The 22,767-nt window shown below is 37.7% G+C and overlaps 1 protein-coding gene across 13 annotated transcripts in view; it reads left to right on the top strand.

Annotated features, from left to right (window-relative positions):
* The window catches only part of CSDE1 (cold shock domain containing E1), a 36,770-nt gene extending 14,110 nt beyond the window's left edge, over nucleotides 1–22,660 (top strand). The window contains exons 3-21 of one of the 13 annotated variants that reach the window (XR_010842227.1): nucleotides 1,316–1,462; nucleotides 3,113–3,311; nucleotides 4,311–4,420; nucleotides 4,825–4,917; nucleotides 5,539–5,636; nucleotides 8,097–8,178; nucleotides 8,515–8,643; nucleotides 8,760–8,885; nucleotides 9,540–9,752; nucleotides 11,288–11,428; nucleotides 11,514–11,678; nucleotides 12,951–13,058; nucleotides 13,893–14,068; nucleotides 14,674–14,786; nucleotides 16,032–16,151; nucleotides 19,106–19,284; nucleotides 19,924–20,084; nucleotides 20,864–20,996; nucleotides 21,365–22,660. Coding sequence is in view for 7 of the 13 variants with exons in the window: in XM_059037055.2 (XP_058893038.1) it covers nucleotides 1,325–1,462; nucleotides 3,113–3,311; nucleotides 4,311–4,420; nucleotides 4,825–4,917; nucleotides 5,539–5,636; nucleotides 8,097–8,178; nucleotides 8,515–8,643; nucleotides 8,760–8,885; nucleotides 9,540–9,752; nucleotides 11,288–11,428; nucleotides 11,514–11,678; nucleotides 12,951–13,058; nucleotides 13,893–14,068; nucleotides 14,674–14,786; nucleotides 16,032–16,151; nucleotides 19,106–19,284; nucleotides 20,148–20,311; nucleotides 20,864–20,996; nucleotides 21,365–21,412 (2,535 nt within the window). In the remaining 6 variants the exon portion in view is untranslated. Of the gene's footprint in view, nucleotides 1–1,315; nucleotides 1,604–3,112; nucleotides 3,312–4,310; nucleotides 4,421–4,824; nucleotides 4,918–5,538; nucleotides 5,637–8,096; nucleotides 8,179–8,514; nucleotides 8,644–8,759; nucleotides 8,886–9,539; nucleotides 9,753–11,287; nucleotides 11,429–11,513; nucleotides 11,679–12,950; nucleotides 13,059–13,892; nucleotides 14,069–14,673; nucleotides 14,787–16,031; nucleotides 16,152–19,105; nucleotides 19,285–19,923; nucleotides 20,316–20,863; nucleotides 20,997–21,364 lie in introns of those variants that run through there. The other 12 variants (XM_059037055.2, XM_067042478.1, XR_010842231.1 and 9 more) reach the window with 12 other exon arrangements.
* Nucleotides 22,661–22,767: the final 107 nt, after the last annotated feature.

Raw genomic sequence — 22,767 nt, 5'->3', positions numbered from 1 at the left:
TTTGCAGCTTCCTGGCCTATGTATTACAGATCGTATCATTGCATTCTTACTTGTATGGCGATAAGAACCAGTCTAAACATAAAAGCACAGCTTGAAAGTCATGATCTAAGTCAGTGATGGTGGAATAGTGGTCTTCAAATTAATTTGATCATACTGTTTAATAAGAAGAGCATGTATGGTCAATATGTATGTGTATATGTTTATAAATCGTGTGATTATACTGCTCCATTTGCATTGTGAAGCAGTGGTACAAATAGGACAAAGGTGAAATAAGCAATATTGTGAAAATAGTGTACCTGTTAACAGTGTAGAAACTTTTCAACCCCACTAGAAATATATATATATATATATATATATATATAGATGCTTAGTTTATACGTGTTTAATTTTAAAACTTTATACTATCATGAATTAATATCTGAGGGACAGTATGCATTTTATGTTTTATTGATACTGGTGTAAGCTGTATCATAGTCTTGATCTTAATGTTTTGTCAGACTTGTCAGATCTCTTTAGATGGTCATTTATTTCGTAATGTGGAGGTACAAGAACTAATACTAGGATTAGAAGTGTTGGCTCCCAATTCTCTGCCTTTGCTTGCTTTATTAGCATTATCTTCTAAGATTCTTCTGTGGGAATCTTTTTCAACAGTTGGTCTATTTGTGAGGGCAGTTTAATTAAACTAGATAGCTAAATATGTACACTTAATTGGAGAGATGTAAACTTTAATATGCTGAAAGTAAATGAAGGAGGGCTTCACTGTCAATCTCGTGAGGTTCTGCACTCTTTCCTCAGAGTACTTAAGTAATGTATGACATGTGATACGACCTGACATATCAACTCAGCAAGGCCTCTTCTATAAATACATAATAACCATTTGTAAAAGCTAGTTTTTATCTCTGACCAAATATATACTAGTTCATATATTTTCTTCCTACACCCCATTAGATTATCCTGTGTACCCTACTTGAGGGAGACAAGTGATTGAGAATATTGGATTCTGTGTAAAGTTGTGGGACATTGAGAAGAAGTTGGGCTCAGTTGTCTTGCCGTAGCAACCTCCAGAGTCCTTATGGCATTTTTTAAATTGTAAATGTTACGGATTAGGGGTTAAGTAAGTGCTTTAAGAAATACATTTCAGTTTGACTGTTTAATGTTAATGCTATAATTTATTTTGTTGATAGAAATCTGATTAAATGAATTATATTTTGCTAAAGTAACTTAATGATAAATGTAAAGATATACAGGTTGACTGTCAAATGTGTGTTAAATTGTTATTGATCATAGTTGTAAACATTGTGCTATGTTATCACAGCTGTTTGAGATGGAGAACGTTTTTACTGTGTCATCAGATCCTCATCCCCCTCCTACAGCCCCTCCTTCACTTTCTTTACCTTTATCTTCATCTTCTACCTCATCTGGGACTAAAAAACAAAAGAGGACCCCCACGTATCAGAGATCTGTAAGTCAGGGAAGCAGTCATCCCAGCATTTTTCTTCGTGTTAAGAGCATGACTAAGAAGGGCCACTCAGTTTGATTGAAATACCCTGCAAACTCACTTTCTAACTTCCCTAAGTATTTCCTTCACCTTGAATCTTGAAAGGTAAGTTTAGTAGTTTAGGCCTTGCAACTCAAAGTGTGTCCAAGAATCAGAAGTATAGATATCACCTTGGGAGCTTGTTAGAAGAGAATCTCAAACCCCTGCCGCTGAATCAGATTTTGTATTTTAGCCAGTTCACTAGGTAACTTCAGTTTGAGAAGCTAGTTTCCAGTCAGTATTGTAGAGGTAGACCTTCTTGGTTCAACTCCTTTGTCATTTGACTTTGGCAAGTCATTTAATCTCAATGTCTGTTTCGTCATTGGTAAAATTGGGACAATATTACTTCCTCATGGGCTTTTGTAAAACTTACATGAGTTAGTACACATCCAACACAAAAGTGTCTAGCATGAATGAATTAGAACTTAACCACCTACAGATGTGATGGCTTTGATTTGCATGATTTGGCTATCCCACCCAGTGTTTTAACTACTTAAAACTTGGGTTTATCTTTCTAGAATTTCAGTCATCTTTTTTTTCTAATGAAAAATTTTTTTACTTGCCCAACATCAAACTTAAATGAAAATGCTTATAAGTCAAATTTTCAATGAAAGGGTCTAAAACTAGGTGTAAAGATGTGGATATGTTGCTATAGTAAATCAGTTATAGACCTAACTTTTCCTAGGGATTTTGTCCTATTTCATGCTTCACTTAAATAAAATGAAATATCCAATGTGATAGACAGTGTCTGGTGATTAAATAGGTCCCAGTGCATTGCATTTAAATAGCCCTTTTGTTCACTAAAGAATGTTTTATTTTGCTTTATCTGACCATAGAAACAAATGACAGTATTTAGAGAGTTCAGTGTCTGAAACAGGTGAAAAGATTTCTTTAGTTGTACCTGTGAAGTGAGTGAAGATTTTTAGGATTGAACAGCTTTTGTTGTCTTGGAGTTCTTAGAAAACTCTTGCTTTCTAACTCATTGTTTTGAGTCATCTTCCATTAAAGGACCTGAGCATGCATGTATTTTCTAGTTTGAAATAAGTATTGCATGGAAAGTTTCTTTTATTGTTTTAATCTCTACTAAAATAATTGCCTTCAAGATGCACGGCTTACTAAATAGCATCAGGGTTTCTATTTACATTTCAAAATAAGTATTAATAAATTTAATGAAATGTCCTGGTAGTTTGGGTTTCCATCTCTTGAATAGTAGTTACCTTTGTCCTGATATTGTTGTTTTAGTAATTTAAAGTTAATATAAAGGCAACTTTTACTTATGTAGTTACTTTATCTTAATATTTAAACTCCAGAAATTCTATTTGTTTGGTATGTGAAAATTCTACCATAAATTGGGGCAGTTCCCCCAAAATAATTTGAATTACTTCCTCTGAAATGTTTTATTAGCTAAATTAACATTTCAGTAATAAAAACACATCTTCCTTTATTTGTTTTACCTTTATTTTCTTTGCCTTTTTATGTTAAAAAATTCAGTGATTTGTTAATCAGACTTATTAATAAGCTATGGAGGTAATATACAGATCTATATGTATTGAGTTCTTTCTCTTTTTAAAACAGATGAGCTTTGATCCAAATCTTCTCCACAACAATGGGCATAATGGGTACCCCAATGGTACTTCAGCAGCACTGCGTGAAACTGGGGTTATTGAAAAACTGCTAACCTCTTATGGATTTATTCAGTGTTCAGAACGTCAAGCTAGACTTTTCTTCCACTGTTCACAGTATAATGGCAACCTGCAGGACTTAAAAGTAGGAGGTAATCTGTTGGTTCTCCTTTTTATAAAACTAATCACAAATTTATCTCGCATATCAACTTACTCATGACAGTGTTATGCTTTTGGCCTTTTAATTGTACCAGTTACTGAAGTTTTTTTTATATAAATTAGCAGAATCCTGATTTCTGTTGTGGTGGTAGTCTTTTTGAGGGATGAAAGAGTAATTAATTAAAAGATATCTTGGAATATTTTTTAAATAGACACTTGGTATATTTAATTGTTATTCCCCCAGTAATGACTGTTTGGCTATATGTTAGGTTTTAAGCCAGTGAAAATAGTAAACTTTATAATGTTAGTTTTAATTATTTTGCCAGGTACCAGTTTGAATAGTACCTGAAAGAAATAACTCTTAATAATGTCACCACTTGGACTATGTGGCAATTCATTTTGGCTGACAACATAGAAATTACTTTCACATGTGAAAATGTGTGGCTTATTAAAGGACTGAAGTTACAAGGTCTCAGTGTGGTTTTTTTTTTAATATCTTCGAGAAAAAAGAACAATAGTTACATGAATATTTGGCATACCAAATACTCAACTGTACAAGAGTGTTACTTTGGTTAATCCTCATTTTACAGATGAAGAAACTCAGGGTATAGAGGGATTTGGGGGGTGGGGGGGGAAGCTTGCCAAATCTCATCATTACATTTGTAGTATGTGTAGGTGCCATGAAAACTAAGATATGGCTAGCTTAGTCTAAAGCAGTGGTTCTGAAACATCAGTGTGTATCAGAATTACCTACAAGGCTTGTTAAAACGCAGATTGCTGTACGTGATGCCCAGAATTTGTTTTGGAGTAGGTCTGGAGTAGGGCCTGGGAATTTGCATTTCTGCTACACTCCAGGTGATGCTGCTGGTCCAGGGACCACTTTAAGAATCACCAGTCTGAGGAAGCTCAAATGCCTCATTAAGTTTAGCTTGAAAGTGAGATACTATTTTGCCAAAATTAGTCCAACAAACACAACACTCTCTTTGTTTTAGATGATGTTGAATTTGAAGTATCATCTGACCGGCGGACTGGGAAACCCATTGCTGTTAAACTGGTGAAGATAAAACAAGAAATCCTCCCTGAAGAACGAATTAATGGACAAGTTAGTGACTTAGATGCTTTATGTTTTCTTAGGGCCCTGCATTTGCATATCTTTCACATTAGAAAAGGAAGATTCTCCCCATCTCCTCAGTTTGCACGCAAGAGAGCTGTAGTATATAAAAGTTATTACTATTTTAAAATTATATCAGAAGCACTGGCATTTCTTGACCTGAAATAAAAATTTGGTCAAGACTCAATTTGGGTTTTTACATATAACCCTAAGTCTGTACTTACAGTCAGCTTATGTACTGTAAGTTTGAAACTTGGCAGCATGACATCCTCTTGTGGATCATATTAAAATGTATCCCTTTGTATAGTATAGAGGATATTAAAATTCAGTTTATATTGCACAGTGCTGCTCCTGAAATGATTAGCAATGGAAATTTTTTTTTTTTTGACTGGTAGGTTGTGTGCGCTGTTCCTCACAACTTAGAGAGTAAATCTCCAGCTGCCCCGGGTCAGAGTCCAACAGGGAGTGTATGCTACGAACGTAATGGGGTAAACTTGTGTATTTTTCTTAAACCTTTGCCTGATCCACCATGTGATCTATAAGCGTACTTTAAAATTCAAAATAGAAAACGTAAGCTGCAATTGATAAAAATCAGTTTAAAATTTGGTTTTTAAGAGGCTTCGAGTGCAGCATTATCAAAAAAATCTAAAGAGAAAAAAATCCATAGGACTTCCAAGTGTCTTAGCTTGCCCAAGTGTGACCTTAGTTAGAACATTAAGGTAAAATGCTTCTTTTTCTCGCTTTTTTTGGGGGTTGTAGGAGGGGATCTTTTTTCTGGTTCCTTTTAAGCACTAACTCAGCTTTTTGTTTGGAATTCCTTATATAAAAATTGGTTTTTTTGAAATGTAACTACAGCCTCTGGGCAAATGCTTCCACGTGTGTAAGCTTTTTGAAGTTGGATTGCTGCTCAGCTGTGGACTCGCAGAAGTCATCAGCACCTTGGAGGGGAAGTGTGTTTATGTGAATAAACTATGTACTTGTCAAAAGGCATTTACTTTTAAGAAATTTGGCTTTAAATGCCAGTTTAAGAAGTGTTTAACAAAGTAAATCACAGTATACACTGAACATGCATCCTGCCAGTATAGTAATAATACCTTATTAATTCACAGGAAGTGTTTTATCTGACTTACACCCCTGAAGATGTTGAAGGGAACGTTCAGCTGGAAACGGGAGATAAAATAAACTTTGTAATTGATAACAATAAACAGTAAGTTCTTTTTTCCCACCTAAGTGGTTTGTTTGGTTTTTTTTTTCCTTTTACAATAAGAAATTTGAAGCAAGTCAAAAACCTAACTCGTAAATCTGGATAATTTTCATGATATTTTAAATTTTTATTCATCAGCTAAGCACTTGAGCGTCAATTCTATTACAGGCACTATGCAGGGTGTCAGAGATGGGAGGATAATTAAAACATGGTCAGAACTTTCGAGGAACTATTCTAGAGATCAGTGAAGGTTTTGCCATAGCAGCAGTGCTTGAGGTAAGCTTTAAGATGAGGAAGTCACTAAGGAGATGAGAAAAACATTCTGGATAGAGGAAGAATCATTTCGGGGAAGAAGCCAAAAGTTGTAGTTGATTGAGTTGACTGGATCATGGAAAGATGAAGTTTGAACTTTATTCATTAGTCACAGGTGTCTTTGAAGGATTTTAAATGGGGAAGTGTGATTGGTTTTTATTGTTGGAAGTTGTGGAAATGGTAGGCTTTTGGAGAGTAGGAATGCTATAGACTAGAGGCAGAGTTATGAGAATTAATATGAAAGATAAGGGTCTAGTATAGACAGGCCAGGGGTGTTTGGGTATAAAAGTCAAGTCACATTGAGGAGATAAAATCACCAAGTTTTATAACTTTTTAGATAGAGGTGTGTATTACAACTAAGGGAAGGGGTGTCCCAAATGCCATTTTTCTGGCTTGGGCTACTGAGCAGATAATGATACCATTAACTGGCCTAAGGAGGTACAGCAGAAAGTATTAAGGGTGGGAGAAGAATTGTGCTTATTTTGGCATTTTGAATTTGAGGTGTCTGTGGGGGAAGATATTAAATATGTAGTTGCATATATAGATCTGAACAAGCTAGTTATGGGCAGGAGATAAGAGCTGTTGAATTCATTGGCATAAGCAGTTAAGGAAAGTGTAGTTAAAGCCCAGGGATGATTGTTTTTATTTTGGAGTTGGAGAAACAAATACAAGTACAAAAGGAAGTTAAAAACAGGAGAAAGTGCTGGGAATGGACTTTGAATGGCAGTACAGAAAGAAAAGTCCCAAGAGTGTGCAGAATTATTAGCCTTGAACCTTTTACCTCTTGTAAGACTAGAAGGAATCAGATTGAGTTGTAGATTGATACTAGTAGTGCTAGTCTGAAGCCTCAATTTAATGTCAAGTTAGGAAACTTGGGAATAGGGCTTGAGTTTGAGGTGGATGGGGAGCCATCCACCATCAAGAACTTAATAAGTTCTTGAATGTGCTAAGAACTTGTACTAAATATTTTATGTACAGTTGTTAATCCTCAGAACAGCCTCATCTGGTAAGTTTCTTCATCTGTAAAATGAGGTATGTTCTCATAAAGTAACTTGCCTAAAGTCATACAGTTTTTAAGTTGATGTTTGAATCCCAATCTGGCTCTAAATAAAGCCTTTTCACTGTAGTAAGTTGCAAGAGCAAATAGGATTTTTCCAGTGTCTTTGTTAGTCTGTTAAATTTTTGAAATAAAAACACAATTGGGCGACAATTTGTCCATGAAGAATTAAGGGAAGTAATTAATTGGTCTGCAGATCTTATAAACACCAACAAATACTGTTGCATCTTACACTGTATGTGCCATCTTTAAAACAAGATCTGATTTTCATTGCTGCTGCAGCAACATGTAATGTCTGTTTTCAATGGAGGTGAACGTCACTTTTTTTTTTTTAATTAAATTTATTTATTTATTTATGGCTGTGTTTGGTCTTCATTGCAGTGGCAGGCTTCTCATTGCAGTGGCTTCTCATTGCAGAGCACGGGCTCTAGGCTCGCGGGCTTCAGTAGTTGTGGCACCCGGGCGTAGTTGCTCCATGGCATGTGGGATCTTCCTGGACCAGGGCTCGAACCCCTGTCCCCTGCATTGGCAGGCAGATTCTTAACCACTGGGCCACCAGGGAAGCCCTGAATGTCACTTTTCTAAAGCATAGCAAATATCTGCTATAATCACTGCACTTAACTCACGTTTCTTTTATGACTGTTTAATCAGAAATAATTGATGGGATAGCTACTAAATTCAGTATTCGTTGCAAACAGGACCATCTCTTATTTATCTCTTTATCCCCTGTACCTTTGTTTGCAGTACATAATACCTACTCTGTTTGTTCACGTAATAATGGTCTTTCTAAAACTTTAGCATTCCCCATCTGGTTGCAACCAATTTGTGGCCTTATTTCAGCAGTCTGAGAGAGAAACGATGACATATGTGCACGCAATTTAAAAGGCTAGGGAGTTTGCACAGAAGTCCTTTGCATATGAAGCCATATGAAAAGGATTATGTATTATAAAACCTTATATTAGTGATGATACAGAATTCTTGAGGTCTCAGAAAACTAGTTTATTGTTTCTCTAAACTCATCATGTCTAACCAAGCCAATGCATTTTTCACCCCTCTTTGGTCCCCATCGTCCCCACCTGATTCTTTTGTTCTAGTACTGGTGCTGGAAGTGCTCGTAATATTATGCTGTTGAAAAAGAAACCAGCTCGCTGTCAGGGAGTAGTTTGTGCCATGAAGGTAAGGTGTCCATCAAATTTGAGAAACTTTAGTTTTTTCTTTGACCGCTTAAGTCTTTCAAACCCAAGCCTTTTGTTTTTCCTCTTTATATTTCCTTTAAAAATATTTAATTGTTAACGTCAGAAGTAATCTCTTAGAATTCCTTGGTTACTAATTATGTTCTTTAAAATGGGCCATTTCATTGATGATATTAATATTAGACTTTACCAAGTAATATTGTTTCCACTGGAGTATAATTTCATGAAAAGGCTTGTTGATTGTAAATTGTAATCATAAATATGTGCACTGAATAGTACATAATATTCCTGCTGTTTCTTTATATTTGTTTGGCTTTAGGATGCGTTTGGCTTTATTGAAAGAGGTGATATTGTAAAGGAGATATTCTTTCACTATAGTGAATTTAAGGGTGACTTAGAAACCTTGCAGCCTGGAGATGACGTGGAATTCACAATCAAGGACAGAAATGTAAGATAGTTGAATAACATGATCTTTGGCTTTTAAGATAAGTAGTGAGTTAAAATTTTAGGAAACACTTAAAGTGACATGGTTCCCCTCGCCCTCTCCACTCCCTTCTGATTTAGGGTAAAGAAGTTGCAACAGATGTCAGACTGTTGCCTCAAGGAACAGTCATTTTTGAAGATATCAGCATTGAACATTTTGAAGGAACTGTAACCAAAGTTATCCCAAAAGTACCCAGTAAAAACCAGGTAAATAGTGTTTTTTTCATAAGAGTCATCTTATGCCTCATCAGTAATAGAATAATACGGTATAGTATTCAGAAGTTTCATTACTTTCAATTAATGTAATTTTGTGACAGTGGAGCAATTAAGTATTTAATGTGTGTAATTAAACTAAATGAGAAACCATCGGTACATCCATGAATATGTTTTTCTTTCTTTCGTTGTTTTTTTTTTTTTTTTTTTAACTGGGTGATAGGGAGAAGGGGGCAAAAAAAATGCTGGTTAGATTGGGAAGAAAACAATTCATGTGTGCGTGCGTGCGTGCATCCCAGTTTGGTTTTTTCCTGTTTTTGGTGGGTGGGGCTGGGGTGGGGTGAAGAGATGAGATCAGTGGTGTCATTGCGAAGGAAATGTAGAACATAAAAGACTGAAATTCTTTTCCTTAAATAAAATCTCTCAGTATCAGAGTGCAGGATCTTAACTGCAGTATGATTATATGGTTGTGTCATGTGACCACAGAACACAAACCTTTCAAATTGGACTTACGTTATCAACACCTCTTTTTCCTTTAGGGAGCTATCTGTTATAAATAACATGGGTTTGCTGTGTGTCCTTCTTCTTTGACTTAGAACTAGGAAGGGTGAGAAATCTCCAGCTAAAATAGTTTTTCCTTTTCATCAGAATGACCCATTGCCAGGACGCATCAAAGTTGATTTTGTGATTCCTAAAGAACTTCCCTTTGGAGACAAAGATACGAAATCCAAGGTGACCCTGCTGGAAGGCGACCATGTTAGGTTTAATATTTCAACAGACCGTCGTGACAAATTAGAACGAGCAACCAACATAGAAGTTCTGTCAAATACATTTCAGTTCACTAATGAAGCCAGAGAAATGGTAAGTGTTGGATATTATTAGATACATACCCAATCTTGGAGGCAGCAAGGCAATGTTACAGTCAAGTTTGTAATATGGTATTGCAAATTCTTTGAGTTCTGACAGTATTGGGCAATTACCTTATTAAGGTGATTGAGAACACAGACACTTGAGTCAATCTGGGTTTGACACTTAGCTCTGCCAGTTACCTTGAAATAGATGTGAGAAAATTTTAGAATTAAAATCTGGAGAGGATGATTTCTAAGGTCTTTTGAGAGTCAGTGATTCTCTGGCCCTTAAATATGAAGACTGAGAAGATTTAAGTTCATCATTGTAGAAAGTAGATCTTTCCAGACTGTTCCATAAAATGTTTAGTAAACACTAGGTTAAACAAAGTAGGTTTTGTTTCTTTCGTTTTTACAGCAGGACTTTGCAAATTCTTTTTAGCGAGTATATGTCTGGAAATGATATATGCCAGAATTGTTGCCGAAACATATTTTACAAGTTCCGTTTTCATGAATTAACTTTATCAGATGTAATTTACATTTGCTTCTGTTTGGAGTCGTAACATCTACAGTATATCTCAGTGTTGTCAGTAGAACTGGATACATTCAATGAAAATTTAAGTTTCTTGAAACTTTTTAACTGTTAGGAGAACTGATCTTGTTTGACATTTGCAATGTGCTTTAAACTTTAATGCATGTTTAGTTTCTTAGATCTGTTTTGCTTTGTACTATGGAGTACATTGTTGAATAGCTTGCTTACCATCAGGATATAGCAAGGATTAAATGTCAGAGTATTGTTTAGGCTATATTCAAAACTGATTATAGAATAATCATCTCTAATATGTAAATATGCAATATATAAGTCATTGGTGGGTTGTTAATTGTATTTTATTAAGTATTTGAGTACTTGCTATGTGCCAGTTACTCTGGATATAATTCCCTTACAGAGCTGATAATTTAGTGTGAAGGAAAAAAACATGAGGATAGAACTTCATATATTTTATTTTTCAGACCTAAATCTTAAGTCCTCCTGTGCCTAAACTCAAATTTTTGAGGTAGAGATTAATGAGTTGCCTTTAATTGACTTCGGAGGTATTTGGAGTATTGTTCTGCAGATTTCTAATTTCTGGAAGTTACAGTGTCAAAGCTTGGGCATTATTTGGAATCCTGGTTTTTGCCACTTACTGTGTGCTTTGAACAAATTGCTTAACCTCTTTAAACCTCAGTTTCCTCTTCTTGTAAAACAATATTTTTCACAGAATTGAAAATTAAACGGAATGTTGCATGCATTTACTTCAAAAATGATAATTTTTCTAATGCGTATTGGCCAGGAAGTAGCATCTGGGGAGTCTCAGGCAATTGCTTTGAGATTAATTTACTTTATTGAAATCAGTGAGTTTGTATTTAAGTGGAAAAATTACAATGTGGGTACAAACTTTGGCTGTTTAATACAGAGAATTCGTAATGAATTTAATTTGATGATACTTCCAAACTTGAATGTTGTTGTCTTGACAATCTTCACAGCCAGTGAAAGTATTGTTTTGGTTTCAGGGTGTAATTGCTGCCATGAGAGATGGTTTTGGTTTCATCAAGTGTGTGGATCGTGATGCTCGTATGTTCTTCCACTTCAGTGAAATTCTGGATGGGAACCAGCTCCATATTGCAGATGAAGTAGAGTTTACTGTGGTTCCTGTGAGTAGTTTTTGCAAAAAGTATGGGAGGTTTTCTTGATCCTTCCTTTTTTGGTTTTAAAGTTACTTTTGTTTATCATTTGTAGGATATGCTCTCTGCCCAAAGAAATCATGCTATTAGGATTAAAAAACTTCCCAAGGGCACGGTTTCGTTCCACTCCCATTCAGATCATCGTTTTCTGGGCACCGTAGAAAAAGAAGCCACTTTTTCCAATCCTAAAACCACTAGCCCAAATAAAGGCAAAGAAAAGGTAAGTTTTAATCAAAATGATTTTTGCAGTTCTTTATTCCTCTTCTGCTTAAAGGCAACCACTGTCCACACAATAATGGAGTATTGTCTCTTTCAGAATTCCCTGTAACATTAACAGTGAACTAATCTAAAGCAAGGTTTTTAATCTCATCAATATTAACATTTTGAGCTGGATAATTCTTTGGGTGGGAGGAGGTGGGGAGCTGTTCTTTGCATTTGGGGATGTTTAGCAGCATCCCTGGCCCACTAGAGGTCAATATCTTTTTCTTTTTTTTTTTTTTTTTTTTTTTTTTAGCGGTACGTGGGCCTTTCACTGTTGTGGCCTCTCCCGTTGTGGTGCACAGGCTCAGCAGCCGTGGCTCATGGGCCTAACTGCTGCACGGCATGTGGGATCTTCCCGGACCGGGGCATGAACCCATGTTCATTGCATCGGCAGGTGGACTCTCAGTCACTGCGCCACCAGGGAAGCCCCAATATCTCTTGTTCCCATGTACAACAGCCAGACATATCTCCAGAATCTGCCAAATTTCCCCTGATCACCCCCAGTTTAGCATCGCTCATCTAAAATGATAGTACTTGTCATCCAAGCAATTTAAAACTTTGAAATTTTGGTAGACTCAGTTCACACATTTGAATTCCACTTATTGAAAAATCCACTAAATCTGTAAATACGAAGGTATCCATAAGATGACCTCTGCTCTTAAGTAAATAACAAGAATTGTGTAGAAACAGGTGATTCAAACAATATTAAATGCTGCTATGAAAGGTCAATGAGAGAGCTTTGGCAAAAATTAATTCTAAACTGGCAGGATCTGGGATGGTTTCAGTAAGGCATTGACATTTAATAGGTGGAGATAAATGAGGAAAGGATATTCCTCACTGAATAGAGGTACCGATGAGAAAAATTCAGGGTTTCTTTATAAAACACTAATTAGTTTGACAGGAAGATAGGGCTTCTTTTTGGGGGGGGGGTGATTTCTGTTTGGCCGTGAAAAACTATAGAATAGGCATGTTGTCAGTAAGCACTCCCTCCTCAATATTAAAATTAGGTTAAGACTTTAAGACCAAATTAGGCAGACTGAGTCAGCCCTTGGTTAAAAGGTAAGACCATCTATTATTGATACGAAAAATACGTATTTTAGAGAACCCTTGATAGGAAATTTCTACAGCTGTACAAGTTCTTTGGCTCAGGAGTCTGTAATAATTGCAGTTGTGCTTATATTGTTTCTTTGGTGGTTCTTGATTCTTTTCATTGTTTTCTGACTTTCTTTAGGAGGCTGAGGATGGTGTTATTGCTTATGATGATTGTGGGGTGAAATTGACCATTGCTTTTCAAGCCAAGGATGTGGAAGGATCCAATTCTCCTCAGATAGGAGACAAGGCAAGATAATTCTGCTTATTTGAGAGGGGGGAGGGTTAAAGGTTATCATCTATCATAAATCCTGAAAAATGGTTTCTTTTTGTGTGTGGGGGGGGGGGGTGGGGGGGGTATGCGGGCCTCTCACTGTTGTGGCCTCTCCCATTGCGGAGCACAGGCTCTGGACGCGCAGGCTCAGTGGCCATGGCTCACGGGCCCAGCCGCTCTGCGGCATGTGGGATCTTCCCAGACCGGGGCATGAACCCGTGTCCCCTGCATCAGCAGGCAGATTCTCAACCACTGCGCCACCAGGGAAGCCCGAAAAATGGTTTCTTTAAATTTTATCAAGTTTTGCTAACATTCTTTTGTGCTTACAAGCTTAACATATGAACATCTTCCTATTTAAAAGCAGCTTATTCAATAAGAACAGGGTCTAGCAAGCTTTTTGTTAAAGCTTTTTGAGTTAGTATTTAAGCATTAGATATGTCAAAAGCAATTACCTTATATAAAATTAATAATATTGGTAAGAAAGTTAAAACAGTCACTGAAGCAATATCAGTAAAATCATGCCAAAGGTTTTTATATTGCTGTTCATTTTTGTCATACTTAGTATGTCTGGTTTTCCAGTTGACCTCCTTTAGAGAAATTAAGAATCTACAAGGAATACACACTGGAGAGCAAAACTTGTTCCTTGAGAAAAGTGAAATGAAAAGTAGAAGTGATAGTTCTGGTGACTATCTGTTCCATCAGAGTATTTATAAAAAGGATATTTAGAGTGGACAGCAAGGTCTGAGGGAGTTGTCATTTCCTCTTGGTGTGAAATGACATAATATTAATGAGCATCGTTATTTTTCACAGGTTGAATTTAGTATTAGTGACAAACAGAGGCCTGGACAGCAGATTGCAACTTGTGTGCGACTCTTAGGTCGTAATTCCAACTCCAAGAGGCTCTTGGGTTATGTGGCAACTTTGAAGGATAATTTTGGATTTATTGAAACAGCCAATCATGATAAAGAAATCTTTTTCCATTACAGGTGAGGAATGCCTTTTAGGAACTTAGAGCTTACAAACCATTCTTTGGTTTTGGAGTCAAAAACATTAGTATTGGGTAGTTATGTATTTTTTAATCTCAGATTTCGTATTGGTGAAATTTTGGCAATATATAAAGTTAACTGTCTACCTCTGTATAGAAAACATATGGTCAAAAGATACGGAAAGACCTGTACCTGCTTCGAATACTGGATAGGAGTCTCTGCTTCAGTAAAAGAATACAGTTTTATGTGTTGCTACCAGAGAGTTGTATATTTGATTTGGTGTTATAGTATAGTGGTTAAGAGCATGGGCTCTTAGAACCTTACAGTTCCAGTTTGAATCCAGGCTCTGCTACTTAGTACCTGTGTTAAGTTTTATCAAATGAAAATAACCTCCTGTCATCTTAGTTTCATTATCTTGAAGCTGAGGATAATGGTACCTCTTCATAGGATGTTTCTGAAGATTATATGAGTCAGTGCTTAAAACAGTATCCAGGTTAAGTAAGCACACCATGAATATTATAATAGAAGAAATAAAGGCTACTGGATACTGTTGATGTTTGTGGTAAATGCTTATTCAAATGTCATTTCCTTCCCCTCCCCTGCAGTGAGTTCTCTGGTGATGTTGATAGCCTGGAACTGGGGGACATGGTCGAGTACAGCTTGTCCAAAGGAAAAGGCAACAAAGTCAGTGCAGAAAAAGTGAACAAAACACACTCAGGTAATGAATTGTGACTTCTGATTATTAGGCCTATGTTTGGGGTAGGAGGGTGAGGCATAGGGTGGGAGAGGGAGAAAAAAGCCTATTGTTCTAGATCAGTGTTTCTCCAGGTGTGATCCCCAGATCCAGTGGCATCACCTGGCCACTTGTTAGGAATACAAGTTGTCTGACCCCACCCCAGACCTACCAAAACTTTAGAGATGGGCAGTCTGTTTTAACAAATCCTTGAGGTGGTTCTGATGAACACTGAAGTTTGAGAACCATTGTTCTAGATTTTCTAGATCATTTGCTTTGAGTTTATTATCAGTTCAATATCTCTTTTTAAAAATAACCCCAAGATAATAAATCTCCATGGGATTGGGGTGGGGGAGGCATTCCTCGAGAAGACGGTTTTGGAGAAGAATGAGTTTAAATGTGAAGAATAATGGTAACTTAAGGAAATCGTTGCTATTTAGGATCTGTGACTTTTCAAAGGCCTACAACTTACTTTTTTGGCTTTCGTGTAAACTCACCAAATAACACTTTTTCTTGGTGTTATTCTAGAGAAATGGGAGCTAAGAATGTTCATTCAGTTTAATAAGTAAGTGTTTTAGAAATGGGGTACAGCAGTGAAGAAATTCTAAGACAGTTTGGCAAAAAAGATGAGTGAAATATCGGATAGAAGTATGTTCAGAAAGATACTAAGATAAAATAAATTGGGGAAGTATATAAGTATTGGGGTTAGCAATACTTGTAGAGACCAAGGAAGGCCTCACTAAAAAGGTGATATTTGGGGCTTCCCTGGTGGCGCAGTGGTTGAGAGTCAGCCTGCCATGCAGAGGACATGGGTTCGTGCCCCGGTCCGGGAAGATCCCACATGCCGCGGAGCAACTAAGCCCGTGAGCCATGGCCGCTGAGCCTGCATGTCCGGAGCCTGTGCTCCGCAACAGGAGAGGCCACAACAGTGAGAGGCCCGCGTACCACAAAAAAAAAAAAAAGAAGAAGAAAAGAAAAAGGTGATATTTGGTCATGTGGAAAAGGTGAGAGAGCAAGACATGTTTAAATATATATACTTATTAAGTTTTTAAACATATTTATTTTAATAGTAGTTTAGAAGTATTGCATTTCAGGACTAGCAGGCAACCAGCCAACCCTCTGTTAACGTTTGTTCTGTTAATGTTCGCTTTTTTTTTTTTTTTTTGGTCCTGTACAATAGAGTTTAAATAAAATTGTTGAGGGAGAGGTATACATGCTTTTGTTTTGTAGTGAATGGCATTACTGAGGAAGCTGATCCCACCATCTACTCTGGTAAAGTCATTCGCCCCTTGAGGAGTGTCGATCCAACACAGACTGAGTACCAAGGAATGATTGAGATCATGGATGAAGGTAAGAGCATAGCTATCAGATTGTTTTGAAATTTGCCTTACCTGCAGATGAGTGTGTCGAAGATTTTAAAATATGGTAGGGTGGCAGTTGTTTTCAAATTCCTTAAAAACTGAATCAAGGAAAAGTGATTTTATTCCCACAGTACTTGGTTTTTATTTTTTTATCCCTTGGAAATGAGATCAGCCTGGGTTTATGTTGTGAACAAATGACTGCTGTGGAGCTTATGGCTGATATGTGAGCTGCTAACGCTGAATTATATTGAAATAGACTGAGAACAAAATTTCACACTAAAAATATGCATAAGTTTGATAATCAGACATTCAGGTTGGCTGGGTTTAATACAACTTTGCAGTTTTCCTCTATTATTCACTGGTTATTTACATCAGTATTAACAAAATTTCCTAGTAACTGTTCAATTCTATAAACATTTTTGTCTCCTGTAAAAGTTTACTATATCTATTACTTAATAGCCAGGATCCCATGGGGATCCTACTACTTTTCTCTAGGTCAAGGCTCCCTACATTTTCATTTCCTGCCTTTTTCTCCCCATCTTTGACAACTCCCTGAGTCCTGGTGTCATCCCTTACCCCAAACAATTAACACCAGAAAGACCAACTTTGCAGTAGAAATGGTAGTAGGGAACACTGGATGATTAATACAGCAGAATTACCATAATGATGGGGTTGATGAGAGGATTTGAAATTCTAACCAAAGACAATAGCTTGGCTCACAAAGGGAATAAATCTTGTGTCATCTAGGAGTCATAGGAGAACATAAAGTGGGGAAGAGAAGGTCATTTGAGAGAAGGAAATGAGCCTTGATGAACATGTTCCTTTTACTACATGAGGTTCTTAGGAATTTCTGTTTTTAATAGAACCCCAATACACACATCTCCAAATATGAATTGACTTTATAGCACGTCAGTCTTAAACTAATGCCATGGTGACGCCATACCTTTAAAAGGTCCACGAGGGTATGGGCAACTAACTTAAACTCATGAGATAATATCAAAGTGCCCCATTTCCTCCTCTGTATCATGCACCCTTTTATTTACTTTTGCATTCCCAACCCCCAATCCACTTATTCTTCAACACTGGCTATTTGATAGTCTAAAAGCAAGGTTTTTTGGAAAAGGAAACTTTCCTGAAATCTCTGAGCCTAGAGTTTTCTGCGACTAGAAAGGTCACTTTTCCCCACTTGGTGGTGAGAACAGCTCTTTTATGTAGGAATACAACTAACCCAATATAAGACCATGGGTTTTAGAGCTGGACAGACCTAGATCTGAATACCAGCTCTTCCACTTCTAGCTGTACAACCTAAGTCAAATTAATTAAATCTTTACTAGCTTAGTTTCTTCGGGTTTGTTTTGTTTGTTTTGTTTTGGTTTTGGTTTTTTTAGTTTATCTTATTTTTGGCTGCTTTGGGTCTTCATTGCTGCATGGGGCTTTCTCTAAAGGAGGCAAGCGGGGGCTACTCTTCGTTGCGGTGCACGAGCTTCTCATTGTGGTGGCTTCTCTTTGAGGAGCACGGGCTCTAAGCACGTGGGCTTCAGTAGTTCCGGCTCACGGGCTCTAGAGCGCAGGCTCAGTAGTTGTGGAACACGGACTTAGTTGCTCCACGGCATGTGGAATCTTCCCGGACCAGGGCTCGAACTTGTGTCCCCTGCATTGGCAGGCAGATTCTTAACCACTGTGCCACCAGGGAAGCCCCAGTTTCTTCATTTTTAAAATGAGGATAATATCTTCAACCTCAGAATGTTCTATAAAGATTAAATATGCATCAGTATAAATGTTTAATAAATAGTGGTTACTGCTAGTACCACTAAGTCAGTCTAGCTGTCTTTAGTATTTCTACATGACTTGATCTATTGGAAATCTCTCCTCAAAGTTTTTAGTTCCCGTAAGTTTGAGAAGAAAATCTTCACTTACCCCTGTAATCATCAAGAGAATGGTTAAAAGCATTCCCAGTTTTGAAGTTTCGTCTTCCATCTAATGTTTTTCCCCTCTTTTCCACCTTCGTTGATTCAGTGAATTCACCATCCAGGTGAACTGATAGGCATCTGGATGGACTCTTTGGCCTGTTTTTTTCAAACACAACCAAGACTGTTTACATACTGTCTTTGATTGCTTTCTCACTGCAACAGCAAAGTTGAGTCATCATGACAGAGACAGGATCCTACAAGACTAAAATATTTACTATTTGGCCCTTTAAGAAAAAGTGTTGGGCTTCCCTGGTGGCGCAGTGGTTGAGAGTCTGCCTGCTGATGCAGGGGACACAGGTTTGTGCCCCGATCCGGGAGGATCCCACTTGTCTCAGAGCGGCTGCGCCTGTGAGCCATGGCCGCTGGGCCTGCGCGTCCGGAACCTGTGCTCCTCAGCGGGAGAGGCCACAACGGTGAGAGGCCAGTGTACCGCAAAAAAGAAAAAGTGTGATGGTCCCTGATCTAGAAGAATGGTGCCTGTAGGTTTGAGGGAGCCACAATCAGAACAAAGAAAGGAGGTGGAATGCCAAGAAATGATTTCTCTATTTTGTGTTTTTGCCTATGCCTGGCTTGTTTAATGCCCAGTCAGGTTTGGATCAGAAATGGTTTTGACTGGCTCATATTGTGAACTTGGGAAGAAGATAATCCAGTGGATCATGTTAGCAACCCATAGAGCTTTAAAAGCTCAAAGGTAATGAGATTGTGAGTGCTAGTGTTATTTTTTTCCCCCCCATAAATATGTTTTAAAACTGTTCATTAGCTAGTAAGGTGATAATGAGCTACAAGTTCTCATTTGTTTTTGTGATAGTATTTAGCATTCAGGATTTTATTGGAGCTTTAAAGTAGAATTTTTTAGGTATAAAAAAATCTTCTTAGTGAATATATTTTTAGCAAATTAAAAATTCATTAGGACCATCAGCAGAGGGCTGTTGTGAAATATTAGCTTTTAGACTGTACCTGTTTCTCCTTACAGGGGATATGAAAGGTGAGATCTATCCATTTGGCATAGTTGGGATGGCCAATAAAGGGGATTGCCTACAGAAAGGGGAGAGCGTCAAGTTCCAGTTGTGTGTCCTGGGCCAAAATGCACAGACTATGGCCTACAACATCACACCCCTGCGTAGGGCCACAGTGGAATGTGTGAAAGATCAGGTAAGTGGTTATATCTCTTGATCTGAATTTGATCCTTTTATGAGTTGGTAACCAAATAGTAACCAAAACCTTGAACATTTTTCAGCCCGGGGGAACCATCAACATTCATTTGATTTTTATTTCCACTTTACCGCCCTTTTCAGTGATTTGAAGTAGCTTATTAAAAACACAGAGAAAACCACATGGAAAGAAAAAAACGGCAATAGTAGCAAAAGGAAAGTAAGAGTAGTATTAATAGCTAACAATGGGGGAAATAAGTTTGGAGTGAGATTTCCAGAATAGAAAGATTATAATGTTTTTCATACTTGAGCTCAGAACTTCTTTTACAGACCACACAAAGAAAGAAACCATGTGTAGAAGTGTTCATAAAATAAGCTTCAGGCAAACAAAACTATTCCTGGTACTTAAATCTCAAGGAAATCTCTCTGAGTCCTCAGAGAGGACATTTTTTGGTATCAGTACAGTGACTAACATTTTGTATGGCTGTTTCTAATAATACCATAACCCAGCTTAATAATTTTGGAAGGGATCAAAACAATGCATATGTTCAAGTAACAGCTTCCTAATGATTTTGCTTAATTCAAAAGCTTAGTTCATACAATATATGTAGGCACAAGGTAACCTTTCTTTGTTTCTCAGGCTATGATAGAGTGGATGGCAGTGGTTTCAAAGATACATTTCTTCCCTGACAAGTTTTGCAGACCCATATGCTGTTGTTAGAGCCCAGGCAGCAAGCATCAGCACTGACGCCACATTTTATAAACCCCTACTAGCTAGGGGCAAATTGTGCTTCATTCAAAGTGAGTTTCTTTTCCCTGCTGTGTGTGGTATGTCTTTTTTATGCTGTCTTTTTAAAATTTCAGTTTGGCTTCATTAACTATGAAGTAGGAGATAGCAAGAAGCTCTTTTTCCATGTGAAAGAAGTTCAGGATGGCATTGAGCTACAGGCAGGAGATGAGGTGGAATTCTCAGTGATTTTTAATCAACGCACTGGCAAGTGCAGTGCTTGTAATGTTTGGCGAGTCTGGTGAGTTCTTTGTTGTTGTTGATTAGTAACCTCCCTGGACTGTCTCTTTTGTAATCTCTGCTTTATCATATTTTTTCACTTTTCCATCACTGCTTTTTTTTTTATCCTCTTCTGCCACTTTCTGGTTATTTCTTCATTGTCTAAATTTTGTAGTTTAGCATTTCTGGCACTATGTTTTTGTTCCGTTTTAATAACAAAATAGCATGAGAGGAGGTGGGAGTCTCTGGAAATATTTCTTCATATTTTCCTTTTCTAATGTTTTTCCATACCTGCTACATTGTTTTATGTGTACTGGTTTTCTGGCTGCAGACCAGTCTAGGGATGACCCTCACCCAAATGATTCTTCCAGCTCCTAAGCAATAATAAACATTGAGTTCAGAATAAAAACATAAACTTGTCTGCCCTGTCTTGCTAGTTAGTTGGCTAGGTGAGGCAAGAGTCTCCCCTCATTAAACTGAGTCATTTTGGTAGTTAGGTAGAAGACACACTCCTCTGCATGTACTTTTCTTCCCACCAAGTGTTGCTTCTTCTCACCTCTTGACTTTGTTATAGCGAGGGCCCCAAGGCTGTTGCAGCTCCACGACCTGATAGGTTGGTTAATCGCTTGAAGAACATCACCCTGGATGATGCCAGTGCTCCTCGCCTAATGGTTCTTCGTCAGCCAAGGGGACCAGATAACTCAATGGTATGAGGGCATACAAGGTTTTGGGTAGATGGGGGCAACTGACAGACAAACATACTACTTGAGAACCTATTTTAGCAGAACTCAAAGAGCTCACTTTACCAAGGTGCTTCAGTATTGCTGTCATAACTAGTTAGCATCCCTGCACATTGGTTCAGCCCCTAACGTAATGGTTGCTTACAGTAAGAGGAACATTTCTTGGTGTTCCTGATACTTTGAACATAGTTTAGGAAGGCTTACTATAGATTTCCTCCTCTGCAGAAGAATTGGTGGTGATTGAGAGTAATGCTTTGGTAGTCCCTTTTGGAATTGTGAATGTACAATGATTGTCATACACCCAGGTCATTAACTGCAATTTTATTTCCTCACAGGGATTTGGTGCCGAAAGAAAGATCCGTCAAGCTGGTGTCATTGACTAACCACATCCACAAAGCACATCGTTAATCCACTATGATCAAGTTGGGGGGGTTCTGGTGAAGGGTTCTGAATATCTCCCTCTTCATCCCTCCCAAAATCTGGAATACTTATTCTATTGAGCTATTACACCAGTTTTAACACCTTCCTCGTGTTATGTTTAAAAAAAAAATAAATTTAAGAAAACCATTTTAAAATTATGCAGTTGCAGCCTGGAAAACTTAAGGTGGCGCCTTATAGAATCAATTTTAGGAGCTTTATTTGGTGCATTTAACGCAACTGGTAATTGCAAAATCCACTTCTGCCTGTAAGTGAAAAATATAGACTGTTACCTTGTTGGCCCTATGAAATTCTGCACTTGATATTTAGTATATACTCTACCTTCATTACTTCTGGCAAGATGTTCTGCCTTAGCACTCAGTTGCATTCTTTTTCCTTTTCTGTTCGTTATGCTTTAATTCTGAGGACCATATGATGGTAGAATATAATAAAAATTACAAAAATTTGTATAGGCAAACCAGTTCTTTAAGTTGATGGCCAAATGTTAAAATGTTATTTTTCATATCATTTATAATCTTGTTACAGTCCACTTAATGAAGTTTGGTTAGATTTCAGTGAAAATTATCTTCCCAGGGTAGTTTCCCCCACCCTCGGATGGAGGGGTGTAACTTTACCACAATTAGTATATATGGTGCAGAATTTCATGCAAATGAGGTGTGCCAGCAGTGTGATAATTTAAACGTATTTAAAGAAAAACAAGGATGAATGCACAAACTTGCTGCTGCTTAGATCACTGCAGCTTCTAGGACCCAGTTTCTTTTACTGATTTCAAAACAAAACAAACAAAAAATAATAAAAAAGTTGTGCCTGAAATGAATCTTGTTTTTTTTATAAGTAGCCGCCTGGTTCCTGTGTCCTGTAAAAAGTACAGGCACTTGACCCTTGGTGTAGCTTCTGTTCGGCTTTATATCACGGGAACGGATTGGTCTGATTTCTTGGCCCTCATATTGAATTGGCCACATACAGGGTCCCTGGCCAGTGGACTGAAGGCTTTGTCTAAGATGACAAGGGTCAGCTCAGGGGATGTGGGGGAGGGTGCTTTTATCTTCCCTGTTGTCGTTTGAGGTTTTGATCTTCTCTGGGTAAAGAGGCCATTTATCTTTGTAAACACGTAACACTTTTGCTTTCTCCAGTTTTCTGTTAATGGCGAAAGAATGGAAGCGAATAAAGTTTTACTGATTTTTGAGACACTAGCACCTAGCGCTTTCATTATTAAAACGTCCTGTATGGGAGGGGCGGGTCTGGGTGCGGCCTGCCGCGTGACTCCAGGGTCGGAGGCCCACGTGGCCGGGGCGGGGAC

This window comes from Kogia breviceps, chromosome 1, assembly GCF_026419965.1.
Source record: "Kogia breviceps isolate mKogBre1 chromosome 1, mKogBre1 haplotype 1, whole genome shotgun sequence".
Classification (NCBI taxonomy): domain Eukaryota; kingdom Metazoa; phylum Chordata; class Mammalia; order Artiodactyla; family Physeteridae; genus Kogia; species Kogia breviceps.
Note: the sequence above shows the minus strand (reverse complement) of the source record. Positions and strands in the feature narration are given on the sequence as shown.